At 45.2% G+C, this 13,169-nt stretch overlaps 1 protein-coding gene across 5 annotated transcripts in view; it reads left to right on the top strand.

The window, feature by feature from the left end:
• CPLANE1 (ciliogenesis and planar polarity effector complex subunit 1) overlaps positions 1 to 13,169 on the top strand; it is a 181,764-nt gene that overhangs the window by 70,307 nt on the left and 98,288 nt on the right. For all 5 annotated transcript variants that reach the window (XM_050943762.1, XM_050943758.1, XM_050943759.1 and 2 more), the window contains one exon: positions 2,913 to 3,022. In XM_050943762.1, the coding sequence (XP_050799719.1) occupies positions 2,913 to 3,022 (110 nt within the window). The remainder of the gene's footprint in view (positions 1 to 2,912; positions 3,023 to 13,169) is intronic.

Below are 13,169 nucleotides of genomic sequence, written 5' to 3'. Positions count from 1 at the left end.
CGGGCCAGGTTTATTGTCAAAGAGAAACAGTCTCCAGCTCCTCGAATCTGATATCCAAGGTGCTGCTAGCTAGTACATATGTGCTCCCTAACAATGGACCGGCTCAGTCAGTGGCAGGACTTTCCACTGCCCCCTTGGCCAGAGACAGACACCGCCCCAGGGATGCATTCTTATATAGAGGTACAAACAAGTTACACATCACTCCTGACGTATTGAGGTGCAACCCCTCTGTGTGGCAAGGTACAACCCCACTCCATAGCAAGGTGCCGCCTCTCACCTTGTGCATGTTGGTTCAAGCAAAACAACTCTATCCATCATATTACCCTTTTGGCCCTGTCATTGGGATGGGTCAGCCTGTTCCTTGTTATCTGTGTGAAATGTACAAGTATGCAAATATTCTGATATCTGGTGTCCAGTACCTTTTAGATACATCTCTTTTTGCAGCATCAGCCCTTTCCTTGCCATCTTCTGTGAGCAGGGCATGCCTCTGGCTCACACCTTAACTTTTCTTTATGTTAGCAAAGTCTTGACCATTACTTTAGTTCAGGCCTTAGGTCTCATACCGGGCCTCTGATAAGGGTTTATGTTTCAAGGCCTCATCTTACTACACTGCTATCTATGCCGCTGCAACTACACTGCCATTTTTAGAGCACTGGAGTGAGCAGAGCTAGCACGTGTACATCTACCTGAGCTGGGAATCACATCTCCCAGCTGCTGTGTAGACATAACCCTAAGAGACTGATACTACTAAAACCAAGAAGGTTAGAAAGAAGAAAGAGAACTGCTACTCGAAAGCGTGTAAGACTTGATCACCCTTTCTGGGTCCCACTATGAAAAGGCAGAAATCTCATCCTGCCTCTTTAAAAGGTTGTTCAAGGCCCAGAATGGGTCCCACTGACACCCTCAGAAGTACCAGTAATCGTGCTTGCACAATACCACTCCCTTGGTATTGAAGTTCTAATTACCAGTACTGATGGCCTCAATTAGTCCTCCCACAGTACCATCATTCCTGGTGCTGAAAACTTCTATGGTTCTGAGCAATCTTATGATTTCAACACAGTCCAAATCATCACTGTTCTCTGTGGTGAAATTATCCTCCACGGTACTGATTGCAGGTAATGTTATAATACTCAGTACTTCATTGGTGCCGGTCAGATTAGAGACTGAGACTCTTCCTGACTCCCCAGTTAACACAGTTCCACCCCTAGAAGAGGAATACTCATTCTCTTGTTCAGCCTTGGAGCATCACCTAGCTGCTCTCAAAGGTCACGATCTCATGATCCTTTGTTTTAGATAGTGATTCTAGTACTCATAATTTTCTTAGATCCAAAGTTTCCTTACTGCTGTGATTGTCTAAATCTAAAGAAGGGGGGTTGGGGGCTGGCACCAGTTTTAGACTTCACGCTGCTAAATGCCTTTATCTACCATTTCAAGATCAGGATGGGAAAGCACTGGCCTCTCTAATCTTCTCCTTGGCTTCCCATGGCTGGTTTATGGCTCTCAAGTTTTTTTATTTTCACATAACAATCCATCCATCTCACAGGTCATACCTGAGATTCCTTCCAATACTGAGAGGACTGACAGTTTAGAATTGTCAGAACGTGACTGACTATACCCCGTCTGCCCAAGAAAGAGGAGATAAATACAGGCCATTAAGGCTGATCCACTGCATGCTATATTTCATAAGTACAAGGTGCTCCTTAGGCCTCACCCTAAATTGTTGCCAAAAATAATTTTGACTTCCATCTAAATCAAGTAATCTTCCTTTTTCCTTAACTCAGCTCCAACTAAGGGAAAGCCAAGCTGCACACCCTGGATATGCTTAGAGCACTATCATTCTATCTAGAGAGGACTAAAACTTTCAGGAATTTCCCATGATTATTTGGAACTTTTGCAGATACTATGATGAGTCAGGCAGTATCAACTGAGAAGTTATCTAACTTGATTTGCAGTTGCATCAGAATATGCTACCAATTAACAAATTTAGATCCACTGGTAAAGATTAGAGCCAGCACCATCAGTGCCTAGCCAGCTACTGTGGCTTCTTTAAGAAATGTGTCAGTTTCTGAGATCTGTAGGGCGACTATGTGGGGTTCAGCACATAAAGTTTACACAACATTACTCCCTTGTAGAGGCATCAAGATCTGATGTCTAATTTGGCAGACCTGTCCTAAAGTCACTGTTCAAATAAACACCAAGCATCCTCTTCTTATCCTCCAAGTCACCAGAAGTGGAATACCTATGGACAATCACTCAAACTGTAATTTACTCTGCAGTAACTGTGGTTCTTTGAAATGCATTGTTTGTATGTATTCTGCAACCTGTCCTCCTTCCCTGGTACTGCAGAGTCCTATAACTCCTGCAATTTGTATTGGTAAAGGAACTGAGGGACACTTGGGCCTGTTCTGCCCTTTATGCCCTCATTTGTGGGTGTGTGAGGACACTTAGGGCATAGGCACATACCCAACAGGTGCCGCCAGTCAAAAAAAGCTGAGCTCAAGCACATGGGGCACATTCATGCTAGAAATAACTCTCCTGTGGGGCATTAAGGGGGAGTAAAGAGGGTTGGGAAGGGTATCAGAGTGATAATATACAACTAATGTGTTCTATTAGTGACTGACTATAACTGGCAGTTTTAAATTAGAGCATCCACTAGGCTGCCTTAACCTGAATCAGAGTCAGAGCTGTGATTGTAATAGCTTGAGGATCAGGTAAATGTAATTGCACCCTGATGCTTCCCTGTCCTGAATCTGTCTAAGTACAGAAAAAAATCTGTCCGAAAGTCCTATTCTAAGATGAAAAATCAAGAATTAAAACCTTTCCTCTAAGTTACTGCTACCTGTAATTTTAATTAGCAAGTTGTTCCTTTACTTCACCTTTAAGTAACTTGTATTGTGTTATTTCTCTGGTAGGTTGCTTCAGAGAATTATGTGCATTGTGTTGGATGCTACATGTTCGTGAAAGGTTGTCTGACAGTTGCAGACACTACCAAACTGCAAGAGAAAGTGTGGGTAATCAAAAGGTAATTATAGTGACATTACAGTAAAGGTTTACTGTAACAGCATATAGTTCTTTGGGTAATGATCCCTATGTGTATTCCAATGTGGGTGCATATGTTCTCCATGTGCCTGAGACCAGAAGCTTCTTGCTAGCAGTGTCCGTTGGTCCACACCTGCAGCCCTTTCCTCATCATAATCTGAACTGAGGGCATAAGGGGTGGTGTAGACCAACTGCCTCTCTACTAACTATGATCTGAGATGGAGCCTCTTCAGTATTTGTAGCATTATCTAGCTGCTTCTAGATCTAGCTGTAATATTATGTAAATAGTTTTTAGATAATAGTTTTAGGCCATTTTTATTCTTGTGCAGTTTTTAGGGGGGGGAAGGGTCTCCTCCTACCCAGACATATTCTCTCCCCCACCATTGGTCCAGAGTTTGTAAAAAAGGGAATAACAAGGCCCCCATGTACAGATAGCACTGTTCATGGAATTTGAAGCCACCACTTCCTCTGAGTCAGATGTTAGTGGGAAAGACAGTGGGTCAGCCCAGAGAGAACATCCAGAGTCTCTTAGGCACTGTCCAAATCTCCTAAAAGAGATGCACCTTGGGATCACTGGCTTAATTTCCACTAGGGCCTTTCTGGGGGTCCAGGGGACCCATACATGCAATATCCTGAATCTACACAGTCCTGCGGGTAATCCACACAAGCCTCCCTTTGCAAAGAGGATTCTGAACTTCCTTAAGAACTAATGGAGGAATAGGAAGAACTGGATCAGGCAGAACCACCAGCTCCGATGGTCCATCATTATCTCCAAATAAGGTGGTCACACCAGCCTCACCTTTACTTTCTGATGACTCTGGGCAGTTTCAAGACTTGCACAGGAGGATTGCTGACACATTCCCTGAAGGAGGTACAGGACACCCCTCATAAACTTTTGGACATTCTCCAGAGCATTGGTCCCAGTAAGGTGGCATGTCCCATTAATGAAGCCGTCTTAAAACTGGCTGAGACTGTCTGGCAGACTTCAGTCACTTATGCCCCCATTCTGAAAAGAATGGAGAAGAAATATTTCATGCCAACTAAAGAAGCAGAATGTTTATTTACACACCTTGCTCTTAATTCATTAGTAGTTCAAACTGTCACTGAAAGAGGCAGACAACAGCCTAGATCCACCACCTCCAATAGGGAAACTAAATGTTTAGCTCTCTTCAGGAGAGAAATAAAGTTACAGCTAACCATTCTGCATTGCAAACTGTCAAGTATTAATGTCAAAATATGATTTTATTAATTGTACTAAGTTAGTGGAATTCACACTAAAAGTCCCACAAGAGGCTAGGCTCCAATTCAAAGCACTCATTGAGGAGGGTAAATTGCTAGCCAGATTGTCCCTCCAGGCCTCAGTCAATGCAGTGTGGACAGCCTCCCACTTGGTGGCGACTTCTATGATTGTATGTCTGGCCTTCTGGATCCAGTCCTCTGGATTTCACCAGAGAAGTCTAATCCATGGCAAAGGATCTGAGCTTTGAAGGAAACAATTCTTTTAGTGAAAAGACAGGAGTCATTATGTTACTTAAAGGACTCAACGGGAGCACTCTGCTCGCTGAGCATCTACGCTCCAGTGCCAGTGATGAAACATCACGGATCTCAGCCTCCAAAGCAATGATCAGCTCCTCAGTCCTTTATCATTAAAGGGGTTATGAGCCACCCAGGAAGCAACAGAGGGTGCAGAGTAGCAAGCATAACACCCCCCTCTTCCGCCTGTTCCGTCATCCTTCCAGCCCCAGCATCCCACCGGAAAACACATTTTATAGGCCCTTAGAGAACTGTGAATCAATCCCTCTGCTATATCCAACATACCCAATTTGATGGCTGCCTAGCCTACTTTTCACAAGCCTGACATCTTAACAGACAAATGGGTTGTGGAAATTATCACTAGTGGTTACACCATGGAATTATTTTCCCTGCCCCTTCAAGCTCCCCCTCCCCCGTCCCTCTTTAGGTACCCCCTCACAAAAAAATGCTTTGTCAAGAGTTAGATTCATTGTTGCATCTGAGGGCAATAGAACCTATACCTCCTCAACAGAAGGAAAAATGACTTTACTTGAAAAGCTTCCTCACTGCTCCCCAAAAAGGAGGGTGAAGACCCATTCTGGATCTCAGATGGATGAACATTTTTATCTTAAGCTTTATGTTCAGGATGATTATCCTCACCTCCATAATTCCTTCATTTTTTTTAAACAAAGGCAATTGGTACACATCTCTCCATTTGAAGCACAATTGTTTGGATATAGATGTGCATCCTGCACACAGGAGATTCTTCTTTGAGTGTTTGCTCATGTCCATTCCATATTAGGTGCATGTCCTCACCACATGAACTGGTGCTGGAAGTTTTTCCCTCAGCAGTATCCATAGGGGACCGGCTTTGGCACTCCCTGGAGTAGCGCCCACATGGTGTGGTATAAGGGGCACTGCCGGCTCCCCCCACCCTCAGTTCCTTCTTGCCACCAGTGATGGTGCTAGAATGTCTGCTGCTTCGGCTAATGTTTCGTTTTTTGTTCTTGTGAACTTTGAAAACCTTTAATATAGTTGTATATAGTTAGTAGTTCTAAACTTTTCATTAGTCCCCAAACAGGACTCAGTTGGCTTGGAGCGAGGTTCCCTGACTGTGGGACAGGCCCAGGTACCAGCGGTGCAAACTACATTATCGGCACCAAAACCTGTCCCCTGCCGCCATGGTATCCATGGAACCCTTGAGGGTTCACCCAACCTTCTTGGGCTGCCCAGTCAGTGTCAGGAGCCTTGGAGAGGCCAGCGGCCTTGGTATCCCGTCCTCCTCCAGTACACAAGGCTTCAAGGAGTAGGATCTTGTGGGTCCAGGAGGACCCAGGGGAGGAAGCTTTTGGACCACCAGCAGATGTGGAGTTTCCCACAGCACCGGCATGGTCCTCATCGTTGCCGGATGAGGCTATCATGGGGAGTCCCTGACCCAGTTCCTTAGGATGATGCCAAAGCACACCAGGAACTTTTGAAGAGGGTCGCGTCTAACCTGGGGCTTCAGGCAAAGAAATCAAAGGAGCCTTTGGCCTCTGTTTGACAACCTCTGCTCCTCGACTCCTGGCAGAGTGGCTCTACCCCTTCATGAATGGGTTTCCAAGATCACTAAGGCCCTGTGCCAGATCCCCTCTCCCCTGACCCCTATCTCTAAAAGGGCCCAACGCAAGTACTTTGTGCCAACCAAAGGGCATGAGGACTTATACTCCCACCCAGCCTCCAATTCTCTTGTGGTTGAGGCAGTTAACCAGAAGGAGAGGCAAGGTCAACCTGGGGTCACCCCTAAAGGTTTATTCATCTTTCAGCTGAGAGTGGCCAACCACCAAGCCCTCCTTGGCCGATATGACTTTAATAGTGGCAAGCCCATGGCCAAGTTCAAAGGATCACTCCCCGAGGCTTCCAAGAAGTAGTTCTGAGTGATCCTCAGTGAGGCACGACTGCGGCTAGGATGGCCCTCCAGGAGATGTCAGATGCTGCCGATGCTGCTGCCCGCACCATGGCTTCCACTTTCTCTATGCAGTGAGCCTCTTGGCTGCTCCTCTGTGGGTTGTCCACCGAGGCCCAGCATTCATTACAGGTTCTGCCCTTCAACGGTAGGGCCCTATTTGCAGAGCAAATAGACAGCAAGTTGCATGGCCTCAAGGACTCCCGTACCACCCTGAAAACCTTGGGTCTCTACTTCCCAGCCTCAGCGCGTAAGCAGTTCAAACCGCAGCAGCCTCAGGGCCAGGGGAGCCAGCATCAGCAGGACCAGCCACATAAATGAGCCAACGGTTACAAGCGCTGCCCAAGCCACCCACCTCCACCCTCTGCCCAGTCGGGTGCGACCCATAATAAGTAGGGGGCCAAACAGTCATTTTGAGTGTGTGCCCGAGAGTATTCCCTGGATCCATATTTCCCAATGTTCTCTGACAGCCTTTCCCATTTCCTCCCGGCATGGACCGCTATAACTTCGGACCGCGGGGTCCTCACATAGTGGAACGGGGTTATACCCTCAGTTCCTTTCTACTCTTCCCTTCCCACCTGCCTTCCCCTCCCTCTTCAGGGACCCCTCTCACAAGAGTCTCCTTGTGCAGGAGGTAAAGGGTTTACTACAGCTGGGTGCGGTGGAAGAAGTTCCTCTTGAGTACAAGAACAAGGGGTTCTGTTCCTGGTACTTTTTAATCCCAAAGGTGACTTTCCAAATTTTGGGCTGCATTTTTCTGTATTATGAATTAATGGTGACTCCTACCACACAAGATGTTGGGGGCCAATTGACGAGAGCCCAGTCTGCATTGGTAGCCTCACGATATTCATAGATTCATAGACTCTAGGGCTGGAAGGGACCTCGAGAGGTCATCGAGTCCAGTCCCCTGCCCTCATGGCAGGACCAAATACTGTCTAGACCATCCCTGATAGACATTTATCTAACCTACTCTTAAATATCTCCAGAGATGGAGATTCCACAACCTCCCTAGGCAATTTATTCCAGTGTTTAACTACCCTGACAGTTAGGAACTTCTTCCTAATGTCCAACCTAAATCTCCCTTGCTGCAGTTTAAGCCCGTTGCTGCTTGTTCTATCATTAGAGGCTAAGGTGAACAAGTTTTCTCCCTCCTCCTGATGACACCCTTTTAGATACCTGAAAACTGCTATCATGTCCCTTCTCAGTCTTCTCTTTTCCAAACTAAATAAACCCAATTCTTTCAGCCTTCCTTCATAGGTCATGTTCTCCATACCTTTAATCATTCTTGTTGCTCTTCTCTGGACCCTCTCCAATTTCTCCACATCTTTCTTGAAATGCGGTGCCCAGAACTGGACACAATACTCCAGTTGAGGCCTAACCAGCGCAGAGTAGAGCGGAAGAATGACTTCTCGTGTCTTGTTTACAACACACCTGTTAATGCATCCCAGAATCACGTTTGCTTTTTTTGCAACAGTATCACACTGTTGACTCATATTTAGCTTGTGGTCCACTAAGACCCCTAGATCTCTTTCTGCCATACTCCTTCCTAGTCAGTCTCTTCCCATTCTGTATGTGTGAAACTGATTGTTCCTTCCTAAGTGGAGCACTTTGCATTTGTCTTTATTGAACTTCATCTGGTTTACCTCAGACCATTTCTCCAATTTGTCCAGATCATTTTGAATTTTAACCCTGTCCTCCAAAGCAGTTGCAATCCCTCCCAGTTTGATATCGTCTGCAGACTTAATAAGCTTACTTTCTATGCCAACATCTAAGTCGTTGATGAAGATATTGAACAGAGCCGATGCCAAAACAGACCCCTGCAGAACCCCACTTGTTATACCTCTCCAGCAGGATTGGGAGCCATTAATAACTATTTTCTGAATACAGTTATCCAGCCAGTTATGCACCCACCTTATAGTAGTCCCATCTAAATTATATTTGCCTAGTTTATCGATAAGGATATCATGCGAGACCATATCAAATGCCTTACTAAAGTCTAGGTATACCACATCCACCGCTTCTCCCTTATCCACAAAGCTCGTTATCCTATCAAAGAAAGCTATCAGATTGGTTTGACATGATTTGTTCTTTACAAATCCATGCTGGCTATTCCCTATCACCTTACCACCTTCCAAGTGTTTGCAGATGATTTCTTTAATTACTTGCTCCATTATCTTCCCTGGCACAGAAGTTAAACTAACTGGTCTGTAGTTTCCTGGGTTGTTTTTATTTCCCTTTTTATAGATGGGCACTATATTTGCCCTTTTCCAGTCTTCTGGAATCTCTCCCGTCCCCCATGACTTTCCAAAGATAATAGATAGAGGCTCAGATACCTCCTCTATTAACTCCTTGAGTATTCTAGGATGCATTTCATCAGGCCCTGGTAACTTGCAGGCATCTAACTTTTCTGAGTGATTTTTAACTTGCTCCATCCATGAGATGTTCCTCTCCTGGAAATCTGTAGGGTGGGGCTGTGTTCAAACTCATAGACTTGATTTTATTGTAGCGACCCTGGGCTTTTGAGCCAAAGCTTCCCTATCTCTGTTTCAATCCATAAAGCATCTCATCATCATTCAGGTTCAGTTGGTCACATTCGTGTCATCCTTTTGGGTCACATGGCTTCGTGTACTTATGTGACCTCCTTCGTGAGACTTCACCTTTGATATCTATAGGCTTGATTATGAACAGTTTATGTGCCACTCAAGCACAGCCTGGGCAAAGTAGTCTCACCCCCCCCACACACACACACACAAAGTGTGGGCTTCTCTCTGCTGGTGGGAGAATCAGGAGGAAGTATGTGTGCCACTCCTCCATCCACAGAAAGACTGATTGCAGATGCCTCATTGCTAGGTTAGGGAACCCAACTGGATGAACATGGCACAAGGCACGTGAACGCCCCCCCTTGCTCCAAGAATCCACGTTGCAGATAAACCTCCTGGAGCTACAGGCGGTAGATGAGGCTTGCAAATGGTTCCTCCTGTCCAAGTCATGCATGACATGATAGCATGTACAAACTACATATACAAACAAAGAGGAGCAAAGCTCACCCCACTTTAAATAGGGGGTCAATCTCTAGAACTGGTGTATTCACATCCCAGATCATCCTCTTGGCAGTACCAGCTTCAAGGTATACGCAACATGTTAGCCCACAGCTTCAGCAGGCCCTTCTTGAAGAACCACAAGTGGAATCTGTGTGACTCTGCGCTGGTATTATTCAGAAGTTATTACAGCAGTGGGGGTTCCCACTTTGGAGCCTCCATGTGCCTCAAGAGAACAAAAAATGCCCAAATGACTATTCCGGGGGGCTCAAGATCAGGGCTTCAAATGCGCCACATTTCTAGTTTCATGATTGGGGCAAATGACATATGCCTTCCCACCCATTCTGCTTTTAGGTCAGGTTCTGAGGAAGATTGAGCAAGAGGAATAGAGTGTTGGTGATCCTGATTGCTCCTGGATGGTGCAGACAGTTGTGGTTTCCAAGCATTTTACAGATATCAGCATGCCTGTGCGTCCATATCCAGCTCTTATTGGACCTGTTGGCCGCAGGAGAGAGGCAAGATCAGACATCCCAATCTGGCATCTCTCCACATCACAGCCTGCTATTTGGGTGGATGACTAACCTAGAAAAGACATTCTGGGAAGCAGAACAATCCATTATTAACAATAATTAAGTCTCAGAGTGTGAGGCCAGAAGGGACCACCAGATCTAGTCTGACCTTCTTTATATCATAGACCACCAACACTACCCAGCATCCACACATGAAAAAACAAACCTAATAGGAAGAATTCCACAAGGAAGTGCCACACAGCAAAATGAAAAAGGTTTACTATCTGATGCCAGCAGCGTAGATATCATCAGGATACTGGCATCCCTGTCATTTTGGACATTTTTCTCAAAGATTTCACTACTATCCTTTTGTTCCTTATGGTTGGACTTAGCAGCTAAGTGCCTGTTACCAATCACTTGATCTTCACCCATCCTGTTACAGTACATTTTCTAAAAGTTGTCTGTGATGCTGGCAGACCAGGTGCCAGCTCGTGCCAAGGCCTCAGGTCTGACTGAACACTTACAAATGCATAGCTGGAAACCAGTCTTGCTTACCTGTGTGCATTATCAAAATAGATACTAGATGTTAAGTTGATAAGAATGTGTTTAGTCTGTATGAAATGCTTATAGGATGCTGAGTATATTGATCTTATAAGCTCTAAAGCAGTGGTTCCCAAACTTTAACAACCTGTGAACCTTCTTCACTAAAATATCAAGTCTCACGAACCCCCTCCTAAAAGTGAATATTTCCAGGGATTTCCACCTTTATTTGAATATGAAATGTAAAAGCAGTGATCTTGGAAATATAAAATTTGTTTTTATGACATGCTTATTACACACTATTTATTATTATTAATCCTTACAGTATTATTACATTATGAAAACGGCAACACTCTTCCAAGATCTCACTTTTGTAACTTGAATTACTTTGAATAAGTTTCATCAAGGAGTATCAGATCTGAAACAGCATGAAGGTATTTAAGAAGCCAACTCCTCCTACACAAGCATTCAGGTCTTGAGCAGTCCAGGCAAACAACACACATTACAACAAAGCTTAAACTTGTTTTTAAAATTATTATGAAGAACAATACTAGCTGCCTATTTAATTTTAAAAACAACAAAAATATCCATCTCCCTTTCCATTTTCTTATAAGGAGTCTTGAAGTTTAAATCTCCTCAGTGTGATAGATATGTTTGCTTTGATCTGCTTAGTTCTTGGAAGGCCAGGGGCTCCGGGCTGCTGGCCCCATGCTGCCCAAAGTCTATAGGGATAGCTCTGTCCGCCATTAGGGAATTTTTTCCTGAGAACCTCCTGTAACATTTCATGAACACCCAGGGGTTCACGAGCCCCACTTTGGGAACCACTGCTCTAAAGCCTAATGTATAAATGGATACACCTCTACCCCTATGTAGTGTGACCCAGTATAACACGAATTCAGATATAACGCCGTAAAGCAGCACTCTGGAAGGGTGGGGCTGCACACTCTGGTGGATAAAAGCAAGTTTCACCTATAACGCCGGTAAGATTTTTTGGCTCCCAAGGACAGCGTTATATCAGGGTAGAGGTGTATTGAGTGTTTGCATTGTATACTTCTCACCAAACAGGAAAAGAAGCATTAATTAAGATAGCCAATTGAAGGCAAATAAGGAATTGTATAGCATCAAAGGACAGACGCCATGTTGATTGCATTGCAAACTCCCTCCAGGAAGGAGAGACCTACTCCTGAGCTTATCCCATCAGTTTGGACTCTGGGGTGGAGGGGATAAAAATACCTGACAAGGAGAAACTTTGTCTCTTTGGCTATTTGGATTCTCATAGGGCTGAAACTGCAAAACAGAAACAGATCCCCAGGGTCAACTTGGGGATTGAGTGCTGATGATTTACTACAGTTCTGTCACTTTTTGGAACCATAGGCTGTAACTCATTTGTGTATATATGTTGTCTTTAATCTGTAAATAACTCTCTAATTTCTTTTTCCTAGTTAATGAATCCTGTTAGTTTACTGTAGGATTGGCTACAAGTGTTGTCTTTGATGTGTGTAGATGAGCGGACTCACCCCTGTGGCGCCTCCTGCTGGTGATTTCTGGGAATTAGCTCAATTCAGCTCTGGAGCGCCCTCTGCAGGCCGGTGATCTGCCTGTCATCTGGCCCCCGTGTCCTTCCCAGTACCCCGTGCCCCTTTATCTGGGGTGCTACCCCCCTTGGTAGTAACCCCTTTCTCTCAGGGTCTCCCCTTCCCAGGGAACTCTCACCCACTATCCCACCTTGCCTCAGTATATGGCTACTGCCAGTCATTGTCTAGCCCCGCGCCCTAGGGAAGACTGCAGTATCAGCCTACTCATCACTGGCAAGGTTGGGTTTGGACCTGCTGCCTTGGTCTACCCCTGGGTTGCCCTCTGCAATCCCTAATATCCCTTGGCCTTCTGCTAGGCCACAGCCTGGGGCTTTCCAGGCTGGAGTTCCCCAGCTCCTCTGCCTTTCCCCAGCCCTGCTTCACTCAGGTACCCTATGTCTAGCTCCCTGCAGCCAGGCCCATCTCCCTCTATTGCTAGAGAGAGACTGTCTAGGCTCCTGGCTTCTCTGCCTTTATAGGGCCAGCTGAGTCTGTTTGAGGACTGGCCCCAGCTACAGCCACTTCCCCTTATCAGCCCAGCCTAAAAGCTGTTTTCTCCAGCTGCAGCCCCCTCCCAGGGCTGTTTTTAACCCTTCAGGGCAGGAGCGGGGGTCCACCCCGCTACAGTGTGAGATCTGGGTTACATATTGACTTAGTGTAAGTCTCTTGGGACTGGGAGCAACCTGAATATTTTGTGATTTTTGTTAGCAGGAGTAGATCATTTCCGTATTATAAATGAGGCCAAGATGTTCTGTGCACAAGAAAACAAAAGATAAAGTTAAAAAGATAATTTATATAAAACAATAAATATAACTAGAGTATCTCTGCTTTGTGCAAGGGGCCCTAGTGAGGCAGAAGATACTGGCTGCTTCAAAACAAAACTGATCCATTTTAGTTGCCTTCCAGTTATTTACTACAGCATCTTGTCTCAGAAAGTAGAAGTTACAAGCAACTAGGAAAGTTTGCCAAAGTATTTTCTGTTCTGGTACTACCAATCGTGCATGAATCATAT

This window comes from Gopherus flavomarginatus, chromosome 3, assembly GCF_025201925.1.
Source record: "Gopherus flavomarginatus isolate rGopFla2 chromosome 3, rGopFla2.mat.asm, whole genome shotgun sequence".
In the NCBI taxonomy this organism is placed as follows: Eukaryota; Metazoa; Chordata; order Testudines; family Testudinidae; genus Gopherus; species Gopherus flavomarginatus.
This window is presented reverse-complemented; position numbering and strand designations above follow the sequence as displayed.